This window comes from Xyrauchen texanus, chromosome 30, assembly GCF_025860055.1.
Source record: "Xyrauchen texanus isolate HMW12.3.18 chromosome 30, RBS_HiC_50CHRs, whole genome shotgun sequence".
Lineage (NCBI taxonomy): Eukaryota > Metazoa > Chordata > Actinopteri > Cypriniformes > Catostomidae > Xyrauchen > Xyrauchen texanus.
In genome coordinates, this window is record NC_068305.1 from 21,289,800 (window position 1) to 21,317,123 (window position 27,324).

At 38.2% G+C, this 27,324-nt stretch overlaps 1 protein-coding gene across 2 annotated transcripts in view; it reads left to right on the top strand.

Annotated features, from left to right (window-relative positions):
* The first annotated feature begins 715 nt into the window (after window positions 1-715).
* The window catches only part of LOC127623763 (serine/threonine-protein kinase Nek1-like), a 36,304-nt gene continuing 9,695 nt past the window's right edge, over window positions 716-27,324 (top strand). Inside the window, exons 1-31 of one of the 2 annotated variants that reach the window (XM_052098246.1) lie at window positions 716-779; window positions 1,773-1,915; window positions 2,059-2,155; window positions 4,778-4,875; window positions 5,125-5,208; window positions 5,314-5,381; window positions 5,495-5,581; window positions 6,133-6,187; window positions 6,871-7,071; window positions 7,252-7,324; window positions 7,776-7,930; window positions 8,145-8,210; window positions 14,832-14,891; window positions 15,229-15,276; window positions 15,373-15,453; window positions 15,548-15,777; window positions 17,069-17,194; window positions 17,321-17,423; window positions 18,300-18,386; window positions 19,053-19,136; window positions 19,317-19,394; window positions 19,654-19,749; window positions 19,872-20,051; window positions 20,156-20,221; window positions 20,559-20,808; window positions 20,960-21,097; window positions 21,591-21,752; window positions 21,873-22,088; window positions 22,266-22,371; window positions 23,362-23,438; window positions 23,658-23,866. In XM_052098246.1, coding sequence (XP_051954206.1) covers window positions 1,799-1,915; window positions 2,059-2,155; window positions 4,778-4,875; window positions 5,125-5,208; window positions 5,314-5,381; window positions 5,495-5,581; window positions 6,133-6,187; window positions 6,871-7,071; window positions 7,252-7,324; window positions 7,776-7,930; window positions 8,145-8,210; window positions 14,832-14,891; window positions 15,229-15,276; window positions 15,373-15,453; window positions 15,548-15,777; window positions 17,069-17,194; window positions 17,321-17,423; window positions 18,300-18,386; window positions 19,053-19,136; window positions 19,317-19,394; window positions 19,654-19,749; window positions 19,872-20,051; window positions 20,156-20,221; window positions 20,559-20,808; window positions 20,960-21,097; window positions 21,591-21,752; window positions 21,873-22,088; window positions 22,266-22,371; window positions 23,362-23,438; window positions 23,658-23,866 — 3,498 coding nt within the window. In that variant the 5' untranslated portion in view covers window positions 716-779; window positions 1,773-1,798. The remainder of the gene's footprint in view (window positions 780-1,772; window positions 1,916-2,058; window positions 2,156-4,777; window positions 4,876-5,124; window positions 5,209-5,313; window positions 5,382-5,494; window positions 5,582-6,132; window positions 6,188-6,870; window positions 7,072-7,251; window positions 7,325-7,775; window positions 7,931-8,144; window positions 8,211-14,831; window positions 14,892-15,228; window positions 15,277-15,372; window positions 15,454-15,547; window positions 15,778-17,068; window positions 17,195-17,320; window positions 17,424-18,299; window positions 18,387-19,052; window positions 19,137-19,316; window positions 19,395-19,653; window positions 19,750-19,871; window positions 20,052-20,155; window positions 20,222-20,558; window positions 20,809-20,959; window positions 21,098-21,590; window positions 21,753-21,872; window positions 22,089-22,265; window positions 22,372-23,361; window positions 23,439-23,657; window positions 23,867-27,324) is intronic. The other variant, XM_052098247.1, reaches the window with a different exon arrangement.

A 27,324-nucleotide genomic window follows, 5' to 3' on the forward strand; every position in this document is an offset into this window, starting at 1 on the left:
TCAATCCGTTTGTCGAATCCCTGACTCTTGTGACCACATCAGTAATCTTCGCCTCCATTGCAGTAATCGATCTATACATATCACAGCAAGATCCTCCCAAGTCAGCAACGACCTTCGTCAGCATTGCCGACATGTTCATCATCTCTTGCTGCATTTATCAGACTAAATCGACTCCCTGGGGCATAAATTTGAGCACGTAAGTGTCTTTAAATGTCTCCAGAGCCAGATGATTTTGAATTCTTTGACATATTGTCCTCCTAGAACAGTTATGGAACAGAGTGTATCGAATCTCACCGGTTTGTCATTAAAAGTGTAAAAACTAGCAAAGTGCCGTTCACAGTCTGAGCCTCGGATGGCGTCACGTGACTCCCTCTATCGGTTTAATATAAACAAAAAACAAAAACAAAAAAAAACAAGCAAATATTTTTCTAAAATTTTATGAAATGACAAACGCAATATGCTTTGTAGATCACAACTGATGTGGACCATAAAATAATTGATCCAGTTTAATCCTTTTGTCTTGCACTTCGCTCCATGACCGTGTAACAACCGGTGACGGTTGCTAAGGGGAATTTTTCACTAAACATTGCATACAAACTTGAGTTTGGAGTGACATTTCTTTCACCCTATCACTTTAGAGTTAACGTGTGCGAGGACCAATCGTATCGCTCCTTATAATATTCTTGTCCCGCCTGCCCGCTTGAGACCGCCTTGTCGAGAATCTTCATGTGAGCTGTGCTGATGCTGCCCGTGCTCGCTGTTTAGCTGGAAAATAGAAGGTAAGAAATGATTATGTTTGTCACGTTGTGTCTGTTTTATTAGTTTAATATGGCAGTGCTCTGCTTTAAAGAGCCCCTCAGTGTCATTTTGTGGGGTGTCAAAGAGACTGCTCGTTTTTCTTTGCAGTTTGCGTAGCACTTCTGTTGGTGGTAGTGTTATCATTAGTTTGGCTAGCGACTAGCTGATCGTTCAAGGCCCAGAAACCGGCTAGATGCTTTTAAAACTTTGCAATCCTGTGTTTATCATGTGTTTATGTTATTATATTTGTATCGCTGTCATTTGTCAACCTCTATAACATATCTTGTTTTATGTGTAAGCGCAGTAATAACTGATCTCTCTCTCTCTCTCTCTCTCTCTCTCTCTCTCTCTCTCTCTCTCTCTCTCTCTCTCTCTCTGCCTGCTTGATGTTTTACTTTGTTATTTGAATGCAGTGGAAAGGTTGAAAGTATTCTAACACTATTTATCTCTGTGTCTGATTTTTCCGTTATCTCCTCTTTGGTCCCTTCTCCACTTTTAAAGGGTGGCTGGTAATTCTGACATGTCATATTTAATTAATTAGCCTCTTTATACTGTCTGGCCCTCTTCAGCTTTTTGTTTGGCATAGTTTTTCCACCCTCCATGGCTGTATCCCATAGGTTTGATTAAAATTGTCATGACCAGATGGCAGCTATAGTGATTCTCAGCATGGAGCTGGATTCTGTGTTGAAATAAAATGAACCTTTCACTCATCAGGAGGTTCTCTGCTTCAGTTGGTTTAATAATTTCTGCTAGCACCTTAAATGAATGACCGGGTTGTGGAGCCCCCATATGCAGCTGAATGTGACTTGCAAAATGCCACACCTAAAGAAACATTATCATACAAAGAATGCTGTCATTAGAGTAGATTTTTGCTTGTCTTTTTGTGTGACTTTCCTTTGATTGCTCTTTTTTAAGTACGTTTTTCTGATTATTACTTTGCTGATGCGTTCATTGTGTGTGTGTTTTGTTCCCAGCATGAGAAGTATTCGACTGCACAGACATGGATAAATATGAGAGGTTGAAGAAAATTGGGGAGGGATCCTTTGGTAAAGCCATCTTGGTCAAGTCAAGGGCAGATGGCCGACAATATGTTATCAAGGAGATTGGCATCTCCAGGGTAAGCCAATGACCTCCTTTTCTTAAACATCACGTGACTGTGTGATATTATAATAGGCAATCATAAAGATATATATTGATTCTTTTGCTGAACTGGATGGACAGTCAAAACATGATATTCCCTTTACATATACTGTTCTTCAGATGTCCAACAAAGAAAGACAAGAGTCACGTAAAGAGGTGTCAGTTCTGGCCAACATGAGTCATCCTAACATTGTCCAGTACAAGGAATCCTTTGAAGGTAAACATGTCTCATTCGATACAGAAGTGAGATTAAAATGTGACACTTCGCTGCCCAGCTCTGCCATGACAATTGCATGTTTAAGAGTGAGCAATATTTAGTTGGAAGATCTTGATTATTCTGATAACATTAGTTCCACACAAACTAGACTCCTTGTCTGTTTCTAAAGGGTCTCTGATTGATAGCCAGATGAGGTCTGCATGATCTGGTGGAGGTCTAGGCACTTGAATTAAATTGTGGAGAGGATTTCGTTGAGCTAATGATAGTTTCTCTTCATAAAGTCATGCACTGTCTCTGACATCCAAATTGCTTGGTAGTAAGTGACATGGTTATACTGTATACAGTTGAGTGCATAAGTTTTCACCCCCCTTTTGTCTACTCCGTTTACATATCCTTTTCAGAATGTATACAACTATAAGAGATTAAAGGTCATATTTAATTTATTACTGACCTTCAGAAGCTACATTACAGATATTTACATATATCCCATGAATCAAAATATAATGGTATACACATCCATTTCTTTCTTCAGCAGAACGCAAAGATTTTTAGAAATATATCTCCGCTTGTAGCTGTTGGTCCATACAATGCAAGTGAATGGTGACGAGAACTTTGAATCTCCAAAAAGTACATAAATCTTATCCATAAATCCCCAGTGGTTAAATCCATGTCTTCTGAAGTAATGATAGGTGTGGGTGTGAAACCCCTTTTATTGTTTACTATAAATCTCCACCATTTACCAGCTCTGACCTGTAGGTTGCGATATGCACAAAGAATGTGAAATGAATTGCCAAAAGAAAATGAAAGCTAAGATTTATTGTAAAAAAGGATTTAATTATTGAGCTGTTTCACACTCACACACCTATCATATCACTTCAGAAGACATGGATTAAACCACTAGAGATTTATGGATTACGTGTATGCTGGCTGGCATGGCATTAAGAAATAAACAAACAAAAGTCAACAATGCTGACTTTATGTGGATTTTGGAGATTCAAAGTTCTGGCTACCATTCACTTTCATTGTATGGACCTACAGAGATGAGATGTTCTTCTAAAATCTTCATTTGTGTTCTGCAGAATTAAGAAAGTCATGCATATCTGAGATAGCATGATGGTTAGTAAATTATGAGAGAATTTCATTTTTGGATTAAATATCCCTTTAATAAACATGTAGTGCGTTGCTTTCTTGAGATCAATTAATGTTTCCACCTTTTGTAGTAGTTGTGTCTGAGTCCCTCAAAATGCCAAAAGCTGTATATATCAACATCGTACAGCCACTATTTGGAAGAACTCGGATATGCAGAAGATGCCGCGAAACCAAAGAACATGCAGTACCATGGATTTTTCTTAAGATTGGGCAGCTTCACTGCACAGGACAAAGCAGGGACTCACGCACGACCATCACAAAAGATGCAGAACAGTCATCGATTACAGTACTAAATAAAAAACTAAATGCTTATATTTATGATTTTTTAATTTTATGAACATCTTGCTGGTTCTGCAAGGGGGGTGAAAACTTATGCCCTCAAGTGTAAACGTAAAAGGTGAACTCATTAACCTTTACTCGTGTCATCTTGGACTTACAGTGTCATCTAGTGGGGTGGATGCAGCATCATTCAAAATCAATAGTTTTTAGTTACAGATGCCATTGTAAATTAAATTTTTTCTTTTCTTTTAAGCATTACATATTGTAATATTGTTTATTAATGTTAGCATAATAAATCAATTATTTACACAGAGGCAACCACGGAAGCATTTTAGTTGTGTCCTGTTGCTCATTTGCAGTGTATTTAACATCTACTTTCAAATTGAGTGGTGCAATATGCAATTAATCCAAAATAATTGCAAAGTGCTTTTCGCTCTTGTTCTACAGCTTCTTTTCATGTGTCAGGTGATGTTTCTTCAGTATTCATTGTCATGTGCCACTGTGAACAGAGGTGGAACATAAAGCAAGCATCTGGGCATTCAGACGATTTAAAACTTGCACATTAGGATCAATTGTCATTACTAATAGGACGGAAAGCTAATTTTAGCGGCTCAGGTTGGCCATTGCTATTTCATTGCTCAACAGACATGTTAGTTATTCTTTAGAATACTCAATCATTGCAAAACCCATTGTTAACAGAAACCATTGACACAACAGGAGCAGACATATATTGAATGCTGTAATCATAATCGTGGCAGCCGTAATCGTGATTCGTTTTTCGATTAATTGTGCAGCCCTATTAGTAAGCATGTTTATTGCAACTTTTTAAGTCAAGGTACAAGCTGAATAGTCAGTTAAGAGCTAATGATTCATCATTTCAATAATTGCCTGAATAATCTATATAATAATCGTAGATTAGTCGATTATCAAAATAATTGTTAGTTGCATCCCTAATTAGCAGGAGAACTATCCAAAGATGCTATGTCATGGTGGTCAGGATAGTCAAATCAACATATAAATGTTTACTGTTGGTTGTCTTTGGATATAAAACTGGGATAGAATACAGTACTTTAACTTCAACAAAAACCTTTTACACACTTCAGCTTTAAATGTCAAGGAGCCACTTAAGCTGTGAACTGAACCATTGATGTTAATTTGTCATTAAAGAGCAGTCATTTTTTTCTCCTTCTGCAGAGAGTGGATGTTTGTACATAGTAATGGACTACTGTGAGGGAGGAGACCTGTTTAAGAAGATCAATAATCAAAAAGGGTCTCAATTCCATGAGGAACAGGTGAGAGGAACATATAAACACGTCAAATGCAATTCATCATCCAACAATAGATAAATAGCAAAACAGAAATATTATTTTAAGATCCAGATGTACAATAGATAGTGAGCTGACACAGCACAGCTGTTGCTGAATTTTGCTCACTATTATGATAGTCAGTTTGTTGCAGGGCGGCAATACGTTTAATTACAAGAATCGTATCAAAATGTTGTTGTCTGAGGTATTGATTACCTGTCTGTTGTTTTCTGGAAGATTCTTGACTGGTTTGTGCAGATCTGCTTGGCCCTTAAACACGTTCATGATCGCAAAATCCTACACAGGGACATCAAATCACAGGTACTGTTCTTTCTCTTACGTAACAACACTTAGTGGCAAATGCACAGTGTCCTTAGATTCTGACATGTGCCTAATGCATGGTTTCTGCCTTTGTTTTCTTTTAAGAATATTTTTCTGACCAAAGATGGTACTGTACAGCTGGGGGACTTTGGAATTGCCAGGGTTTTGAACAGGCAAGGCGCTGTAATGTTCACTCAGCATTTCAAATTGTTTACACACACACACACACACACACACACACACACACTGAGAACTGTATTCATTGACAGTGTGGTTATGTGTGCAGCACTGTGGAGCTGGCAAGGACCTGTATTGGCACACCTTACTACCTGTCTCCAGAGATATGTGAAAATAAACCATACAACAACAAGAGGTAAAGCACGTTCCTGTATGTGTTTTTATTAATGAATGTCAGTGTTTTGGATGTGTAGCAGTACAGTAGATGCAGAACACACTATTACAGTTTGCTGAGTCATTAGGGAGGTGCAGCTATTTTATACGTGTGTCTTGTAGTGTGTCTGATCCCAGCAGCTATTGTACATATCGATCCCATTATAGTTCATTGTTACTGCACTGTGTGTAACTTAATCAGTCTGAATATTCTTAAAGCTACTTTTGACCACTATTGATGAACATAGGCTGTATTAGTTACAAGTTGTTTATATCTGAATTATTTGCTCAGTTTTTATGTATTCTACATGAGTTTGTTTAAGGTTTAAAGTTGTTTGATGATATTGAAAATCACTAGATGCTTGTATATGCTTTATGGTGGAGTGTGCACATTTGCATGTGTGCGTGTGTGAATTATGCACATGCTCCACCCCACAATTTACCATTTGTCCCACTTTCTCCCTCTCTGTCTGATTAGTTTTTTGCCTTCTCTTTCCGTTTCTTTCTCCTTCATTCTGTCGGGTCTCCCCCTAGTGATATCTGGGCCCTGGGATGTGTCCTGTATGAAATGTGCACGCTTAAGCATGCTGTAAGTACCTCATGCTCTCAAGTCTAGTTTCTGTGTGTAAGAGGTTTTTGAATAAGTGTGCTTTTTTATGTGAATGATAAAACAGAACCAGCCCTTTAATGTCTGTTAAATCTCTCTCTGTATGTAGGACTCTCCCTGTCCCTCTCTCCTTTCCCTTCTTTCATTATTTACACCATAAATATTCTGAGGCAGTCGAGAGTTGAGTGAAATTTCGGCGACTTTAAAGATGAAATGATTGTATTAAAATGTATTAAAAATAGTCATACATGGTATTATTACGCCATAATACCATTGCACATTTGACCAATTTTTTACCAAACATTTTAAACCAATCAATCTTACATCGTGATATTAAGAATTAATTATATTTAAACTAAGTAGAGAACTAAAGTTAATAAACTACGTGGATAGATAATGTTAGACTACAAAAAGCGCTTGCGTTCATTTTGAATGTCTGTTCCAGTTGCTATCTGGATTTCTGTACATAGGATTATGGCCACTGAAAATGATTCAAGTAGTCCTAAGGCAAGTAGATTAATGAAATTTACATTCTGCATATGTAAATGAATGTCGTGCAATGATATTACATTTATATTTAGGGTTCTGTTATATTTAACTTGATTGAATATGCTGTTTTCATGTTGAGTTTGTTAGATGAGGTCAATTATGTCTTTCTCGCTCAGTTTGAGGCAGGAAACATGAAGAACCTGGTGTTGAAGATCATCCGTGGTTCGTACCCGCCTGTTTCAGTGCATTACTCACTAGACCTGCGTTCTCTCCTGGCCCATCTGTTCAAGCGCAACCCCCGGGAGAGACCCTCCGTCTCTACCATTTTGGACAAGCCTTTTCTTGCTCGGAGGATTCACAAGTTTCTCAGCCCTCAGGTGACATGCACACACACACACACACACACACACACACACACACACACACTCAATTAGCAGTTTGATGAATCATATCAACAGTTTGTGCCTGGTGACTCACATTTTATATAACTCTCAGGTCTAATTCTAATTCCAGACCCACTCCAGCATGTTGTTTAAATGTCCCCTTGTGTGTTGCAGCTTATTGCTCAGGAATTCAGCCATTCACTTCACCTTAATCAGCCTAAAATGAGTGTGGCCCAGGGTGTACCAGGTAAACACATTCTCTCACAATTGCATATTCAATATGCAGTAATGGATTATTGAGATGTGCATGAAGCATTTTGTTAAACAGTTCTCTTGATCTCCTGTCAATCAAATTCCAAAGTTCTCTTATGCCCCGTAAATACATACCATGAGTTTTATTTTATTTTTTCTGGACTGCAGTATAAAGAGTTTTTTGGATCTTTACAGAAAAAAACATTGAAATATATTTTTCATAGAACATTCAGTAGACAAAAAGCATAAGACAATACGAGTTGTGGAAAATCAGATGGGATCTAGGAGCTTTATACAGCATGTGTCATTGAAGTCTATCCCTCACAGTCTTTTTTTCATTCATGTTAAAAATCAAAGATGGCTCTACATTGAATAAGGTCTATAGAAGTGAAAGACTTGGCTACAAATCACATAATGAAAATGCTCCTTTTCTCTGCACTCCTCAGCCAAACGCCCTGCCCCTGGCCCCATCCCAATCTCCCCAGCTCAGAAAATCACCAAGCCAGCCGCAAAATATGGAGTGCCTTTAACTGTTCGAAGACCAATCGAAGCTATCAGGAAGGTACCAGATGCTGCAAGGAAACCAGTCAAAATCCAAAAGGTGAGAGCCATGGGCCTGATATGGCAAAGGGAGAACTATGAATTCCACTGATTAATCCATCCCCATGGTTTGCCCATGCATTACAACTGAGCCTGAATGTTAGTAGGGGCATTAAGGGTAAGGTTTTCTGAGCAATGAGAGCAATACTATGTATGAACTATGTATGAGAGCGAGAGACCTCTGATCCTCGCCTCCGATGTCATGTGTTGTCCAGGCCCCCCCTCCCGCAGCAGCTCAGAAGAGACTGAGTCGAGTGGAGGAGGAGAGGAGAAAGCATGAGGTACTTCAGAGAGCGCCTCCTATCTACAGCCTTCTGTACTAATACCCAACCCTGTGCCTGGTTGCATAAAACACATTAAGTCTTTCCCTTAAGTAGAACACTTAAAGCGTGATTTCCCCTTACCTAAGGGAATGACTTGAGGGTGTTGCATATAATAACTTAGACACTCCCTTAGATAAGGGAATACGTTAAGAGATTTACTACAGTGAGTAATACAACTCTACTCTTATGGACACAGCATGTCTCTGCCAACTTTCAGAGGATCGGAAATGTCCTAAATTTGTGTGTAAATTATTATCCGATTTCTTCTGAAGCGGCGCATAAACGGTGTTGTCACATGGCACCTGTTACTTTCCTCAGCACATGTCAAGAGAATGCACAAATCACAATCGTATGTGATTAGTGCATAAATAATTAAACTCATTCTTGGAGGTTAAACGGGCGGATTTCCATTTGTATCTGAGGTACAATCCTCGAAATTAGTAGAATCAAACACTTTTTTTGTGTACAAATCTTTCCTGTGTAAGTCAAAAAGTTTTGCATGCGGACCGTTTACCGAAGGATTCTGCTCTTACTGCCAGTAAGCACCCTCTTGAGAAAGACAACTTTGAATTTGAATAACTGTGCCCAGTAAGAATTGGATTAGAGGTGCAAGATGTTAAGATGCTTGTATAACTGTGCAGAGAACTGATTACCATCCCAAATTGAAATATGTGGTGGTCAGTAGGGCTGTCGGCTGGAGTCATTAAAACACATTTTTAAACCCTCTGGGGTCGACGGACACGCCGGCGCGTCCTGCTGGATATTTTCGTCATTACAGCAGAAACAACTTAAAATACTCCGGAATTTTGGGGCATACAGTTAAGTGTAAGACATCCTTAGAGACTATAAAGGGTCTACTTTTATTTGTGTACACTCACAATAACAACAAAATCTTGTGCTTTTGTAAAATAAAGATAATAAAAAGGGTGAGCTTTCAGCAGTCTCTGTGTTCATGAGAATATTTCAGAAACACGTCACAAAAATGAACTGAAACTCCGCGAATACTTATCACACAAACATGAAACATATGTCTAAAGAAAGTTTAAAATTTCTACTTATAAATAAAACAATTCAAATTTAAAACAAATATTCTCCTGCAATGGAATCTGTTTGAAACAAAGCGATGTACAGTTTTTACTAGGCTATCTAATTATCTGTAATATGATCCCACCCACCAGCAGAGCGCGCCATTCATACGCTAATGTGCTGAGATGATCAATGCAAATGTACACGCCCCCTACTCTGAAAACTCAACTTTTCTGCGTGTTTGTAACGATACTCAGGCGAATGTGAGGTTTGATTTAAACACATTTCATTCATTTTTCTGTGCGTTTGCAACCATACACAGACGAGAAAGCTCCAGAATATTATGGAACAGTTAACATTTTCCTCAGAAGAAGAGCTGGACTCTGATGAACATTTAAAGCAAGTATTTAAATTGTATGCTGTATGATATAAATATGATATGTAATATGATATAATATTATATGAATGTTTAGATTATATTTTAATTATATTTTATGCTGCCTCATTATCATCAACAAAGCTTGTGCTTGCAAATATGTGTTCAGGTTAAATGAGTAAAATGCTCTTTAAATATGCCCATATTAGAAAATCAGCACATTATAATGATTTCTGAAGGATCATGTGACAATGAAGACTGCAGTAATGATGCTGAAACTTCAGCTTTGATCACAAATTGCATTTTACAACATATTTAAATAGAAAAATGTTCTTTTAAATTGTAAAAAGAGTTCAGAATATCATTATTGTTTCTGTATTTTGGATCAAATAAATCCAGTCTTGGTGAGCAGAAGAGACTTCGTTCAACGGTAGTGTAGGTCTAAAATTAAGTAAAGTCTTTATGTAAAGAAAATATATAGTCAGATTACTTCTTTTAACTTAACTTGATTTGGATCATTAAGTTTCCTCACATTCATTCTCTATCCCTCATTGATTGTCCCAGGGGAGGGTCTTTGTCTCTCATGTGTTAATTACAATGATTATTCACGATCATTCACGCCTCGTCGCATATTGCCTTTCAACTCTAAAATTGTCTTACAAAAGTTCAATTAGTATATTGTTTTGTATGAATGAGTGATCAGGATTTTCACATCATTTTGTAGCAAAAAATCTAGGCTACAATATCCAGTTCTCAAAAGTCTTGTGGACAAATGTTTAGTATGTGTTATATGGCCTTATTTCAGAGACTTAAAATTTTAGTTTTTTCAAAAACCATGCATAAACGTTATTTTCTCAAAAATACAAACATGTACACACATGTTGCTCACATATTATTGTAGCCCAGTTTGTGCTGAATACAGTGTTATCAGACTTTAGCCATTAATTAGTTTTTAAGCAACTGAAAAAAGCACAAATGTCAAGGCATGTCAAAACTTCTCCAGGGCCCAAAATACCCTCAGACCCCAGAGGGTTAACCACTCCACAGATTTCATATTAGCAAACTATTAGCTTTGGCAAGTTTTAAGAGTTCACTATACTTTTAATTGACTATATCACAATTCCATTGGGATAAAAGTTAACATTTACGAAGTTAACTGTGGCTTTAAGCAGCTTGGAAAATTCCAGACATTTTTGTCAAGCAATTAGCCAGTTAGCTTCAGATAGGAGGTATACTGAATTGGAGGTGTACCTGTGAATGTATTTTAAGGCCTACCTTAAAACTCTGTGCCTTTTTGCTTCACATTATAAGAAAATTAAAAGAAACCAGCCAAGACCTCAGAAAAGGTTAATCCTTTTGAGCAATTTCCAAATGCCTGAAGGTACCACGTTCATCTGTACAAACAATAGTACGCAAGTTAGGGATGTCCCGATCAGATTTTTTTGGCCTCCTATCTGATTATTTAAATATTAAATATCTGGCGAATATCGGACTATTTTGACCAGTGCTGATCGATCGGGATATCTTTAACGCAAGTATAAACACCATGGGACCACGCAGCCATCATACCGCTCAGGAAGGAGACGCATTCTATCTCCTAGAGATGAACGTAGTTTGGTGCGAAAAGTGCAAATCAATCCCAGAACAACAGCAAAGTACCTTGTGAAAATGCTGGAGGAAACAGGTAGACAAGTATCTATATCCACAGTAAAACGAGTCCTATATCAACATAACCTGAAAGGCTGCTCAGCAAGGAAGAAGCCAATGCTCCAAAACCACCATAAAAAAGCCAGACTGTCTCAGTTACACCAATTCTGCCTGAGGAATGGGCCAAAATTCCAACAACTTATCGTGAGAAGCCTGTGGAAGGCTACCCAAAAGTTTGACCCAAGTTAAACAATTTTAAGGCAATGCTACCAAATACTTACAAAGTGTATGTACATTTATATAATTTATATAAGCTATATAGAGGAATGACAATAAAAACCTACTTGACTTGACAACTTCTGACCTGCTGGGAATGTGATGAAAGAAGTAAAATCTGAAATAATACTCTCTTCTATTATTCTGAAATTTCACAGTCTTAAATTAAAGTAGTGATCCTAAATGACACAAGACAGGGAATGTTTTCTATGATTAAATGTCAGGAATTGTGAAAAACAGGAGTATAAATGTATTTGGCTAAGGTGTATGCTTCAACTGTATAAATATTCTCAATATATTTCAAATTAACTTGCAATATGATTTTAATGCATCCATTCGTATTGTTTGTAAAAATGCAGAGAGCAGATAAAACTTGGCACCCTTCTGGTATGTGTGTGTTCCTATCACTGTAGATCGCCCTCCAGCTTGTTAGCGATTTTCCATATTATGTGACAGTTAAATCTGTACTCCTGTAATTGTTTTTCATCAATATAAGATGGTCTAAAGGGTTCTCTACCATGCAACATCTCCTTGGCACACTAGTCTTCAATTGATCCTATAAACTTGGCCTATAAACATTTTTAAAAACCTTAAGTAACTCTTAACCGACACTTAAGCTGAAGTTTTGCTTACCTTAATAAATACTTAGGTAAATGGCAGAAAAGGGGCTTTATGCAACACTTAATGGTTAAAAATTAATACTTAAGGGAAATCGTAAGGTGTTGTGACGTTTTACCTATAAAAACAGGAACACTTAAGGGTTATTTTCTTAGGGTGATCTTAAGGGAAAAACTACTTTTAAGGGGCTTTATGTAACCTGGCACTGGTCCTTTCAACGTAACCTGGCACTGGTCCTTTCAACATAACCTGGCACTGGTCCTTTCAACCCTCTTAACCCTTTTTGCCCTCAGCCACTTCATTTTAAGCCCTATTAAGAAATCCTTGTACCAGTTTATCCTGAATGTCTCATTTAGTACAGGTTTTGATAAATAATGGGGTGGTTTAGCCTAGTGGTTAAAGATCTGGGATGGTAACCATAAGGTTATAGATTCAACCCTGCCAACCCGCCATCTTTCAGCATTTTGCCTTTTAGAAAAACATTTAAAGGGATAGTTCACCCAAAAAAGAGAATTCTCTCATAATTTACTCACCCTTAGGCATCCCAGATGTGTTACTTTCTTTCTTATGCTGAACACAAACAAAGATTTTTAGAACTATATCTCAGCTCTGTAGGTTCATACATTACAAGATAATGGTGACCAAACTTTGAAGCTCCAAAAAGCACAAAGTCAGAAAAAAAGTAATCCAAATGACTCCAGTGGTTAAATCCATGTCTTTTTTTATTAAATTTTTTATCCCCTTTTCCCCCAATTTGGAATGCCCAATTCCCACTACTGAGTAGGTCATCATGGTGGCGCGGTTACTCACCTCAATCTGGGTGGCGGAGGACGTCTCAGTTGCCTCCGCTTCTGAGACCGTCAATCCATGCATCTTATCACGTGGCTCGCTGTGCATGACACTGCAGAGGCTCACAACATGTGGAGGCTCATGCTTCTCTCCGCAATTCATACACAACTTACCAAGTTAGAACCCCTAATCACAACCACGAGGAGGTTACCCCATGTGACTCTACTCTCCCTAGCAACCGGGCCAATTTGGTTGCTTGGGAGACCTGACTGGAGTCACTCAGCACGCCCTGGATACGAACTTGCAGCTCAGGGTGTCGTAGTCAGCATTAATACTCGCTGATCTTCCCTGGCCCCTTAAACCCATGGTCCATCCATCCATCCATCTTCAACCGCTTATCCGAAGTCGGGTCGCGGGGGCAGCTGCTCCAGCAGGGGGCCCCAAACTTCCCTATCCCGAGCCACATTAACCAACTCTGACTGGGGGACCCCGAGGCGTTCCCAGGCCAGTGTGGAGATGTAATCTCTCCACCTAGTCCTGGGTCTTCCCCGAGGCCTCCTCCCAGCTGGACATGCCTGAAACACCTCCCTAGGGAGGCGGCCAGGGGGCATCCTTACCAGATGCCCAAACCACCTCAACTGACTCCTTTCAACGCAAAGGAGCAGCGGCTCTACTCCGAGCTCCTCACGGATGACTGAGCTCCTCACCCTATCTCTAAGGGAGAAGCCCGCCACCCTTCTGAGGAAGCCCATTTCGGCCGCTTGTACTCGCGACCTAGTTCTTTCGGTCATGACCCGACCTTCATGACCATAGGTGAGGGTAGGAACAAAAATTGACCGGTAGATCGAGAGCTTTGCCTTTCGGCTCAGCTCTCTTTTCGTGACAACGGTGCGATAGAGCGAGTGCAATACCGCCCCCGCTGCCCCGATTCTCCGGCCAACCTCCCGCTCCATTGTCCCCTCACTCATGAACAAGACCCCGAGGTACTTGAACTCCTTCACTTGGGGCAAAACCTCATTCCCTACCTGGAGTACGCATGGTTTTAAATGTTATTTGATAGGTGTGGATGAGAATATTTAAGTCCTTTTTTCTTTTCTATAAATCTCCATATTCACTTTTACATTCTTCACCTTTTGTTTTTTGCAATTTGCATTCTTCGTGCATTTCACCACCTACTGGGCAGTTTTCTCAGGGTCAAACCAAGTGACCTGAAGTGAATTTTTATAAAATATCAAAATATTTATATTTAATGATATGAAAAATATATATTTTTTTACTTCGAGTCTTGAGGGCCTAAAGGGTTCCTTGCTGTTTTATACTTTTTTGTCAAATAACAACAAAATGGCTATCTACATTTTGGTTACACCACATGAATTTGATATGGTTGACAAAAGTTCAATTTCAATTATTAATAATATTTTAAAATAAAAAGTTCCTCTGCTAATTATTTTAAAGAAATAAAATATATATATAATTTTACACTAATTCCAACATTTGTTTTTTCAAGATTTTCAGGTTTTCACAAGACTTTTATTGTTTTTTTTTTTTTTTTTTTTTTTTTTGCTCTCATAGTCCTCATAGACTTTTTGCCCCAGAAAAAATATAAAAATGACTTTGAAGCTGAAAATATGCTCATGATAGAAGAGGTGTATTCAATTTTGTTCAATTTAACAAAATTATACATATGGTTATGCTTATGTCTCTTTTTTTTCCACATTCAGTTTTCCAATCAAATATTTATAAAAACGTTGTCACTATGGTCTCATTTAAAATTATTTCTATATCTGTTGCAATCAAGTCATTGAAAATATCACTTACTGTTTGTTGTATTTGTGTTTATGTTTCAGGAAGGCGTGCGGAAGAAACGGATGGAGATGATGGATAGGGAAAGAAAACAAAGTGAACAGGTGATCTCAAGAAATAATCTTGGCACATGTGCATACATATTGCAACTATTTTTTAACTGATTGATATTTGAGAACATTTTGATCTCTCACTTAAAATCATATTGATTCTTTAGCATTGAGGGCTTTCTTGATTTCTGAGTCATGTGTTACTGATTGAATGAATGGCTGTTTCTGAACAGCAGTTCACATCAAGTTCAACAGCTGACCTCACTGGTTTCATATGAATAATAGATACATATAGAGTAATGTATCTCTTGGGTAGAAAGACATTTAAATATCTCTCTGAAAGCCCCTTTATTGAGTGAATGTTCTGCAGTAATTGTATTTCTCTCTGTAGATGCTGATACTTAAGGCTGCTCAGATGAAGAGATTTGAGAGGGAAAAGGTGAACTGATCAATTCAAATAAAGTAAATCAATATTCAAATTTTTTGTTTCATTGGTTGCTGTTAAAACCCTACATTTTGACTTGTTTTGCCTTAGCTGAACCAAATCAACAGGGCTCGGGAGCAGGGCTGGAGACATGTCCTCAGTTCTAGTGGAGGCAGCAGTCCTGAGCGCAAGGTACTATACTATTTCTTGTTGCTTCATTAAAGGATATTTTCAAGAACACTCAACAGATCAGTCAATTCAAAAGTTATTTTCACTCTCACTACAGTTGTATGGGGCCGGTGGCATTGGAGCTGCACATTCCCCTGGAATAGCCCCCGCCCCTCACTCTGGACCCACACATGCCACACCTTATCTCCCTGGCCCCACCCCAACTCCTGCTCTAGCTCCAAGCAGAGCTCCATATGACTATGTCCTCCCAGCCACTGATAAAACATCCAAACCAACACCTAAAGATGGTGCAGTAGAAGGAGCCAAGTCTTCAGGGGACAATAGCAGGTGAGATGAGAAATAAGATTAATGGGTAAAGGACTTTTTCTGGTGGCCTGGTCAGGTCAGTTTTTCAGATTACTTGCTTTATCAACATTTTCACTGGCCTCAGGACAAAAAAATGATACATTTGAGTTCTTAGCAACATATAAATGTGTGTTATAATTTTTTATACCAGGGGCCTGTTGAATGCTTGATTCTAATTGGTTGACAGACGTTTTAAGATGTGCAATTATTTTCCAGTAAACGCACGGCCATGAAGTAGTTCCAGGTCTCGACTGAATAACGGTTCCATATCACTTAGCCAAATTGGTCAATTATTTCAAAGTGCCCTACAGGCTACCACAGCAAAATAACCAAGTAAAACAAAGACATTGATTTAGTACAACGGAAAAGAATGACAATGTCTATAATATTTGATATATTATATTTTATAATATTTGTCTATATATTTCGGTTGAAAAGTGCCCTTGTATGCTCTCTCTCTCTCTCTCTCTCTCTCTCTCTCTCTCTCTCTCCCCTCTCCCACACTTACACACTCTGGCACACATACGAGGCGCAGCGGAGTGGCCATTAAACCACGGGTGTGCATTTTTAAAAAAAAATTAGTGTAGTGATTCGCCTCAATTCGGGTGGTGGAGGACACATCTCAGCTGCCTCTGCGTCTGAGACAGTCAACCCGCGCATCTTATCACATGGCTTGTTGAGCACATTCCCATGGAGACATAGCACATGTGGAGGCATCCACGTACAACTCACCTCACGCCCCACCAATAACGAATCGCATTATAGGGACCATGAAGAGGTTACCCCATGTGACTCTACCCTCCCTAGCAACCAGGCCAATTGGGTTGCTTAGGAGACCTGCAAACTCCAGGGGTGGTAGCCAGCGTCTTTAGCTTTGAGCTACATCTGTAATCTACCTTCATAAAAACGATCATGCTTTCATGACTATCAGAAATACTTTTAGCAATTTTCACAGTGGTGTAGTGGGCTAAAGCAGAAGGTTTTCGGTTCGATCCCCACAGCCACCACCATTGTGTCCTTGAGCTCTGGGGAGATTGTCCCTGTAATAAGGGCTAAGTAGTAAGTTGCTTTGGATAAAAGCATCTGCCAAATGCATAAATGTAAATGATAAATTAATGTAAGATACTACTTTTTATCAATGTAAGGTTGTTGTTGTTTTTTTCCGGGACTAGTTGAAAGCGGTTTTATTTTTTTGTCTCTTTGAAGGAATTTTTATGAATTTGCTAATTATTTGTTGAAGGTAACATTGTTCAATATGTTTATATTGAGAAAGGACTCCTGCAGACTCTGGGAAACTGAATGGTCATGCCTGCATCCCCAACCAAAAGTTTGTCAAGAGAGAACCACGCAAAGCAAGTCTCCAAAATGAGCTGATTTCAAAGAAAGACTATGCCAATAGGTCAGTAGGCGTATGTTTCTTCAGTGATTTTTGTGACCACTATTCTGTAAATTCTGTAAATAGATGTTTAAAATTGAAATGCTTTCAAATTTAGTTATGTGATCGCCCCTATTATCTTTTCTCTAGATTACGAGGCCAATTGGGAGCAGAGAGGGCTAAACAGGTGGAGGATTTTCTACAGCGGAAAAGAGAAGCCATGCAGAATAAATTCCGTGCAGAGGGTCAGCTGGTAAGAATCCTTTATACTTTATCTCTACCTTTTCTGGTTAAAGGAATGTTCCAGTTCAAAACAAGTTTCAATACAAATACTTTATCAGCATTTGTAGCATAATGTTAATTATCACAGAAAATCATTGACTTGTCCCCCAGTTAAAAAAGTAATGGTTACAGTAGGCAATAGAAGACCACAGGGCCAGGTAATAAATATTAACATGCACACTCTGAATATTGTCACAATGCTTAAACTTTATACATGTTGGCTTGAATCTAGATGGATAGAATCACTAACTGACCTTGTCTGTTTATAGTTATATCAATGTTTTCAACTTAAATATCATGACATGTTATGATGTTATATCTTATTTGCATGATACTAGAAAGGGACTGTTTACATCTGAGCAAGCTCGCATTTTAAAGCTACATGGGTTAACTTATACATTTATTTATTTAATTGTATTATTATTATTTTATTTGTTGGATAATATATGGGTGGTGAGAGAAAATAAATGCCACTAAAAGTTAGAAAAAACTATGAATAATTGTCTATTGTAGAAAGAAAATGGAATGTAAAATGGAATGTGAAATGTATTGAATGGATGGACACAAAGTATAAAAAAGGGACGAGTTTCATAAGATGATAAATTATTTTCTGTATGAATTAATTTTATGAAAAAAATGCTATCAATAGATTGATTGTACTTAACTTGTATTTAGTGTCCAACTCCTTGAAGCCCAGTGATGTGAGTGTTCAGATAGTAGAACCAGTTGTCCCTGTGTCAAGGATTTAATAACCTGAGAGTGCTTGGGTTTTGGAGTTAGTGATGTGATTGATATTACATTTAATATGTAGCTTTTGTAATATCGTGTTGAACCAATGGCTGAATAGGGTGCCCGGCATAACCTGGCCACCATCTTTGCGAGTTGGACAAACTCGTCCCGATGCAGGAGACCTAGAGTCAACAAAGAGGAGGAGGTAGGAGTCCAGTCTGGGACCAAACAAAGCTCCTCTTTCCATTCACTCCTCCGTCATCATTCAAACCCCCATTGTTCGGTTCTTTATTTTCTGTTGTATGTGTCCACCTGAAGTTGCTGTAGCCGCTCACCAGTGCCACCTGATATACAGTCCCTGCACAGTGGTGTTGATGCAGTGTGTTATTGTTTGTGATCGTGACACACCATTTCATTATGTTTTCATTATTTCTTTAGCACTGTTCAAATTCCCTATTGGCTTTGTAATGTATACATGTTGTTTGTTTTGTTTTTTGAACGTTATCCTACTTTTTAGCATCCCTTCTTTATGGTCCTCTGTTATTTTTGTATTATTTTTAAGGAGATGTGGGTATAAATGCAGACTCGCATCAGGATGCCAGCTGAAGATCATCTAACTGCTCTGTTATGGTTTTTTCAATGAATGGCTTTGACTTCAGTTCTGTAGCCGTTCAGCTGCTCACCTGTTTGTTTTGTTTTTTGAGTTTGCTGTTCTCACATTACATCCTCAATATTTAATGTTATATTTCTTTCACTTTGTAATTCATCAGTTCATCAGTCTGAATATGTGTCTAGCCCATATTCTTGTGTGTACATGTTTGTTTAAGGAAAAGAACAAAGAGAGAGATGATGTGATCTGTGTGTTTCTCAGGAATACCTGTCGAGGTTGCGGCAAATCAGACTACAGAACTTTAATGAACGACAGCAGATCAAAGCTCGCCTCAGAGGAGAGAAGGTACATAGGAAACACCCACATACATACCCTGGTTGAAATGACAATATTGGCAGCAGTGTCCGTATACAGTTGTGTAGTGTTTCTTACAGCAATATAGTATTAATATGATCAGCTGTATCAGTTCTTCTATGCATTATTACTTTCATGTTTGTCTTTAAATATTTGGACTCTGTTTCTCAGTATGACAGTGATGGGTCAGACAGTCAGGAGTCATGTGAAGAGGCAGCTCTCAGGAGGAAGAAGATTGAGGCTTTGAAGGCAAGCCTTCTCGTTTTACTTATGATGTGTAGCTTTGATTGTATTTCTCTACACAAGCAACCAAACGGTTTCATGGAGTCCTAACCATTTGCAATGTGCTAAGTTTCCAGCCATTTCTTTTGCCACACTGATAATGAAAATGCTGTGAGATGACATATTTACCATACATGGAAAAGATTGCTTGTTGCTTCATCGTGTCACATCTGGTTAAGACGACAAAACAATTAACAAGTTGTGTGTCCCTTGCATTTTGTTTTAGGCCCAATCAAAGGCTCGCGCTGCAGTGCTTAAAGAACAGCTTGAAAAGAAGAGAAGAGAAGCATATGAAAGAGAGAAGAAAGTGTGGGAGGATCATGTATGCTATGTTTTTTTTGTCAATCTTCTCCATCCATCTTGATCTCTCCTCATCTCTTGCATATTGTATACCACCTTATAGGTGATTTATTATTTTTTTCCAATGATTTTGCCTGTATTCAGCTTATTGCAAGAGGAGTTAAGGTTGGGATTGGAGCCGTAGGTGGAGCGCCACCTCCAGCAATCCCTCCCACTCAGGAGTCAGATCTCACCCCTCAGGAAGATGCCTCCAAAGCCACACTTTCCTCAAGACCCACCACTCCAGCAATCTCCATGACTGCTGCTCTGAAGGATGTGGGCGTGGTTGGTCCCTCATAGCACCAAAGAAATGTCCTAATTTTTGCTCTGATACGAAGTACATTTGCTGATAGAGTACCACATGATTTTGATGTCTTCCTTCTTGGTAGATTTCATCTGGATTGAGTTCTGCTTTGAAAGAGGACCCCCTTAAAGCAGAAACATCAGATGTTCAGGTGGGAGTTACTTATTTGTAAGAACTACTAGATGAGTAAATTGAATTGTACTGTTGAGATAGTATGTTTGGAAATAATCACTATTAATATGAGGCAACATTTAATTGAATAATTGTCATTGAACATGTTGATTTGAAATGTGCAAAGCTACATATTTTCAAAATCCAACAAATTGGACTGAATTAAAACATATCAGAATTAAAAAATGTAATGTCTACCAGTAAATTAACTAGTTGACCTCATTTGTTAGATTAGTGGTCCATTGTGACACATCCCTAACGTTGATGACTAATGATTATGTAGAGGAACATTAGCAGTAATGTTGTTCTTTTTTCAGAGTGAAAAGAAGGAGATTCTTTGCCGACTGAATCTGAATCTAAAGGTCCAGACACCTGAGGAAGAGCATGAGAAAGATGCTACCTCACCTTGTAACGATGCACCATGCTCCACTTCTCAACCAGTCCAACCTTCCACCACAGAGGAAAGGCCACCCACAGGTGGTGATAGGAGAAAGTGGGAGGCTGTAGCTCCACCCATACTCTCTGTAGCTGAACAGACTCTGGAAGAAACCTGTGCAACTTTGGCAGGTACAAATGCACCTCATCAATGTTTTAATAGTTGTTGTGCTTGTGTTGTAGTTCAGTAATAGCTAAGGTATATATCCCTTAGCTATTCATTTTATAAGAGCACCACACACGTTCAAGCAACCTCCTCTTTTGTTTACTCTCTTTTCCTCAGTGCCTCAGGTGGTGTCTCCAGAGCTGAGTGCTCCCTCTGGTGGAGACAGGAAGAAATGGCAGACTGATGCTGTCCCTCTGCTGTCTGTGGCTCAGCAGACACTGGAAGAAACCAGCCTTGCAACACAAGGCCTTACAGGTGTACTTCCTTATCCTGAGATTCTCTTGTTCTTTGTTTTCCTAACTTTTGTGTCATATGCCAAACCTGAAATCGGTTTCTTTAAACTTGCATTATTCAATATACAGTATTTAGCATTTTTATTACCTTTATGAAATTGGCCATTATTGCAATGATTCATTCACTTAATCACAAAATTGTTATTTGGTATGTGATAGGGTGACTAGTTTATGTATTGGTGTGTATTTTGTTTTGTATCCATGGTGGGTGTGTTGTGATGCAACATTTGAACTTTAGGCCACTCTATAGCAACCAGCTTAGTTACTAGTGCAAACACAACTTTAGTTTACTTGCTAAATGTCCAGTCTTCAATTACAGTTTCCTTGTCTGGAGAGCCTAAAAAAATTTGGTTTTTCAGTATTTCTTGTGATTTGAGTTTTTGTGAGTATATATTATACAGTAGGATTATTTACAATTATCCGTTTGCTTTTAACTTGCATTTCGGACCATACAGCAGGTGAAGTCATTCGCATGGATGTGTGGGAGGGGGAGGGGCTAAGGAAGGCTTGGGGCCAGAGCCCAGACTCAGATGTTCTGAAGGTGTTGGAAGAGTCAGAGATCCCATCCTTTACTCAGCAGCTGGCTCACACCAGCACCTGTGACAACACACTGACTGGTGAGTCGTTAATCAAAGTGTTTCATTCATCTTTGTAATGTGTTCAAGAATAATCTGACTATGTGTGTCCTATAACAGTTTCCTGTTAATCCTCTGTTTGTTTCTGTGTCTTTTGATCAGAAAGCCTTAATCCCATTGAAGAGTCTACAGATGCCACTAATGAAGCCAAACAAGTGCCTCTCCCTGAGCCCTGCCAGCCTGCTACTGGCCATGCCAAACAAGAAGTGACATGTCAGGAGACTGTGCCAATTACAACAGAGGTTAAAAGTCAGGAACTAATTCCACCTACACCAGAGGATATACAAAAGCCTCAGTCAGGAGAAAGTGAGCCAGAGGGTGAGTATGTTATGTATTTTATATTATTAAACATTGCAAACATGTTATTTCATGGTTATTACAATGTAATCACAGCAGAGCAAGGAATTAAAATACCTAATCGTGAGCTCAAATGTCCTATTTTTGCATTAAAGCAAGTCTTTTGAAAAAAAAAAAACCTTTTCTCTTTCCTCCCAGAGGTTGATGATCTGGAGTCTGTGGTTCTGGAGGAAACCTCTGAGCAAACCTCAAAGCCCCCAACAGAAATAATGCAGGCGTGGACAAATGACTCTCCAATGGCTGTGTAAGCTGCACAGAAGGACATAAAAAAAATGGTGGCCAGAACTTTGAACCTCCAAAAAGCACATAAAGGCAGCAGTAAATGAAAACCATACCTCTCCATTGGTTAAATAATGTCTTCAGAAGTGATGTGATAGATGGGAGTGAGAAACAGATCCATATTTAATAATTTTTTACTATAAATTTTCCTTCCTGCCCAGTAGGTGGCAACATGCACGAAGAATGCAAATCAACAAAAACAAAAGAACAATAACTCATAGGAGAGGAGAGTGCTTGGGAGGGCTTGTGAAATTGGAGATTTATTGTAAAAAAGGACTTAATGTAGTTTAGTGGACCAACAGAGCTGAGATGTTTTTCTAAAATTATTTTAAGTAAAATTCTGAAGAAAGTAAGTCAGTGTAATGTAATAAGAGAAATGATGAGAGCATTTTAATTTTTCTGTTGAAAAAATCTAAACTTTTCATAAATCTGTCAATGTTCTTTTTTATAATTAATTTATTGCAGTGTCAGGATGTAGCAGTTATTTTAAGCATTTTTTTTTAAATTAAATTATGATTTATTATTATTTAAAGGAATCATTAACCCCCCAAAATTCTGTCACCAGTAACTCGCCCATATGTCTTTCGAAACTTGCATGACTTTTTTTTGCACAAAAGGAGCTTGGAAATAGAATGTCCAAGGTGCTCTTTTCCAATGAAAGTGAATGTAACTACATGTGTCAAGTCGGTATCTTACCCAAAGCTATTGCATGGTTCAGAAAACTTGGAATATAGTGCATGAATCATATGGATTGGTTTTTTGGTGTGTTTTTGTCATTTTGACAACCCTTGGTCCCCATTCACACTCTTTTTATATGAAAGAGAGCAGCTCAGACATTCTGCTAAACATCTCCTTTTTCTTTTCTTGCATTCCTTTTTGGAATGACATGAGTAAATTATGACAGAATTATCATTTTTGAATGATCTCTTTAATCATTACGTCAATTTTGTATTAGGCCAGAAGAGGTCAGAAGAATACAAGCAGAGTGCACAGAGATACCGCAAAGAGAAGTGAAACAGCCTGAACCTGCAGGTACTCTCAAGAGCAATGCTAAAAACCCTTATCTCCCTCACACACATACATGCCTCATTATACAGCACATCAAAGAGCTGCAGGCTTTTCCTTTACACTTCATTTACTCTCAAAAGATGCTAAGCCTCAGAAGCTTACAGAACACCAGCCTGAATTAAGCTCTTTTGTGAAATTAAACTATAAGTTTTTGTATTGACCTCTTCCTTTCTCTCTCTTTAGCTGATGAATCTCTGTTTGTAAAATTAAGCAGCAGTCCGGCTCACAGACGCACAATAGCATTGGCCCTCCTGTCTGCCCAGTCCTCTGTGGAGGACTCCTCCTCTGTTGCCTCACGCTCTCGCTCAGTCTCTCCACTGCGCTCTCATTGCCATGACAACACACTCCTCATCGGTCTCTCCACCGGCCTCTTTGATGCAAACAACCCAAAGGTGAGCATTGCCATTGGAACACCCCTGGACCACAGACAAAGGATGGAAATCCTCTTCAGTGTGTTAAATTTGTTGTTCAATGCCAGCATAACATATTAACAGATTTTTGCACATGTACCTTTCTCAAAAAACAGTTTCAGCAAAAAATTACATTTATGAATGCAGTCCAAATGGCATAAATGATGCCTTCAGAGGGCAATTCGAAGTGAGAACAATAAATGGTAACCATGCCGTAGGTTCATTTCAAACTGAATTTCCCAGAGGAATGACAAAGTAAATTAAAATGAGTATTATTTTTTTAGCCCCACACCTTTCAGCCCTCTGAAGCACTCAGTGGAGGGTAAAGGAATTTTACATAGGGAAGATCAGTTGTAAATGCAATGCACTCTTTATATAGGCCTAGAACTTATCCCAGATCGAACTAAGATGGAATAATAATTTTTGTTACTCTAAAAGTCTCTTGAGTCATTTAGATATTCAGTTTCTATTAATAATAAAAGGGGCGGGGGTTAAATATGTGGTGTTCGATCCATTTAATTCTATCTGAAATTTAGATAAAAATGTAAGTGCAAACGTATTGTTGAATCATAAATTCTGTGTTACCACTTTCACACACACAGGTTTTACACATAAATTTGGAACAAAACTCACTATGTCCACATTGTAGGATATTTCGTATGCAACATTTAGAAGGGAACTTTAAAGTGCCTGCATTCTCCACCATTATTATGGAAGATATTTGGTATGCAAAATTTAGGAGGGAGCCGTTAAATTGTCCTCATTCTCACACCATTATATGTAAGTATATTTGGTATGCGACATTTAGAAGGGAATTTAGAGTCTTGAAATATGTGAGCTATGAACTATATTAAACTGTCCTTATTGTACATTATTAGGTAATGGAATTACTCTCGTTCGACAACCATTATAAATGACATAAATGACAAATAACTAGATTATTTGTCTTAATAGATTCTCCACCATTAAAATAGTAATACACGTTTCGTTGCATCCGCTCACAATTTCTACTGTAAGAAATTAGCTTTAATAAGTGAATTATAATTAAATGTAGTGATATTCTCATGGCTTATTGAAAATAATATCACGCGTATTTAGGTAGAGCTTTGAAGCTAAACCTTTCAGAAACAGGGATGAGATAATTTATCAAAATATACCGCAGTCAAGTTGTCTTTGAGTACAGACAAACTTTATTACTATTTTAAACCTAAATCTAATCTAACATATATATATATATATATATATATATATATATATATATATATATATATATATATATATATATATATATATATATATATATAAAGACAGGTTGGTGAAAAGAGTGACAGAATTTGAAATAAATGATCAGTACAGTGAAAATGAACTTTATGGAGTCTGTTGAAAATACCTTAAGAACCATTTATCCTTCTTTGAGTCTACATCGACTTGCTATTGGATTATCCAAATTATTTAAATAATACACCAGCACTTTGAGCACAATATTGTGGTGTTTCCTTGCGTTCTTTGTGTTTCTTGGTTCTTGACGCTTGGTCGAAAGTCTTTTCCGTCGATGTTTTGGCATCTGTTAGATCAAAGAGTTATTGTCTGTATGAATGATGAGGTTGGCTTTGAAGCGAGGCCTTCTCATGGGTTTGTGAACTGTAGAGAGTGCCGAGCTTTCTCGGGACGTTGAGTCCCAAGCTTCCTTGAACCTCACATGGATCTGGTTCCGACGAAATCCAGAGAGGACCACGAGGGAAGAATCAGAGCGAAGTCTGAGCAGTCAGCGGAGCAGAAGATGAAGCATGTGAAGGCGGAAGAGAGCATGTTCTTCCTGTTTGGAAACATTTGAACTGAAATTGGCCGCATCTCCAAAGATGTCCTTCGCCAATCAGAAGTGACTTTTCAGAGTCTTTTCCGACAGTTGATTTATGGTCCTATGTTTCAGATTCTTTCAAATCTCCCGCTCAAAAATAGTGGATATTTAATAAAGCTTTTATATCTTGAGAATGCTACAAGAGACATGATATTCGTTGTCATCAGCTTTCTCTGCATCTTTCTCTGCATTTTTTTCATGGATAATATACATGTAGGTCATTAAACATGAAAATCCCTGGTTACAAATCATAGTGGTTAATTCCTTGGTTATACCATATGGATAAAACATTACACACATTTTAAAGAGGTACATCAGGCTATAATCATTAATTTGTCAGTTATACAATTTACCACAGTTCAAAGAAAATTTCAGAATTACCTAGCAATAAATTGTGGATTTATATTCTGTGCATTTTAGAAGACTTTGTAAAAAAAATTCCTGGATTAAGATGAAATGTCTTAGTATTCGAGTCGTGCAAATCTGATGGTCTTCTGGAAACCTTTCAAGGAAAAGTCTGCTTTAACTCTGTGGAAGTTCAGGAGGTCGTGCAGAGGGGCCTTTCTGACCCATGACACTTTTGCTTTAAATTAGGTTGTTTAGAGTGTCTTGACCATTTTATTGTCCAAAGAGAGGTCTTCAGTAGGAAGTTTAGTCTTGGTCCATTACTTTATTGTGCTCAGGTATTACAGGATTAAAAGGGTAAATCCTAGATTCACAACATGATTTGTGTTTCATTTGTTCTGCATGTATAATACTACAACATCTTAGAAAAATATCACGGCTCAAAGAGTTGTATGGATTAAGTTTATGCTGCCTATATGTGCTTTTGGAGCTGTTCTGGTAACTATTCACTTGAATTGTATGGACCTACAGAGCTGAGATATTCTTTCTAAAAATCTTAATTTGTGTTCTGCAGAAGAAAGAAAGTTATGCACATCTGATATGGCATGAGGGTGAGTAAATGATAAGAGAACAACATTTTAACAACCTTACAAGTAAGAAGGTAATGTCCTGGGAGAGGACTGTAAAACAGTTTTGGTGTGTTTTTGTGTATGTGTTTAAGCTGGTGCGTGCGTGCGTGCGTGCGTGAGCTCCTGAGTGGAGTGTTATTAAATTCTTCCACATCCTTGATATCCCAGTAAACCAAAGGACTTTGGGCTGAAAAACTCTTTCACCCACCCCACATGCACACACACACACACACACACACACACACACCAATGCTTTCCTCTGTCCTCCTCACAAATGCACATTAACATTCACACCCATGCCCACACTTTTGTAAACACATTCACATTTTCATATGTGCATTAACATTTTTAGATTTAATTAGATTTCAAAGAAAGGTTTTATTAAAAAATGTGTTAAATGTAGGCTAATTTAAAGTTAAATATGTAAAGGTTTTAAAACACTGTAAAAAACTTTCACCCACCCCACATGCACACAGACACACCAATGCTTTCCTCTGTCCTCCTCACAAATGCACATTAACATTCACACCCATGCCCACACTTTTGTAAACACATTCACATTTGGCCTTTCGTATTGCTCACACTCAACCCTCTGGACAACTGGACAA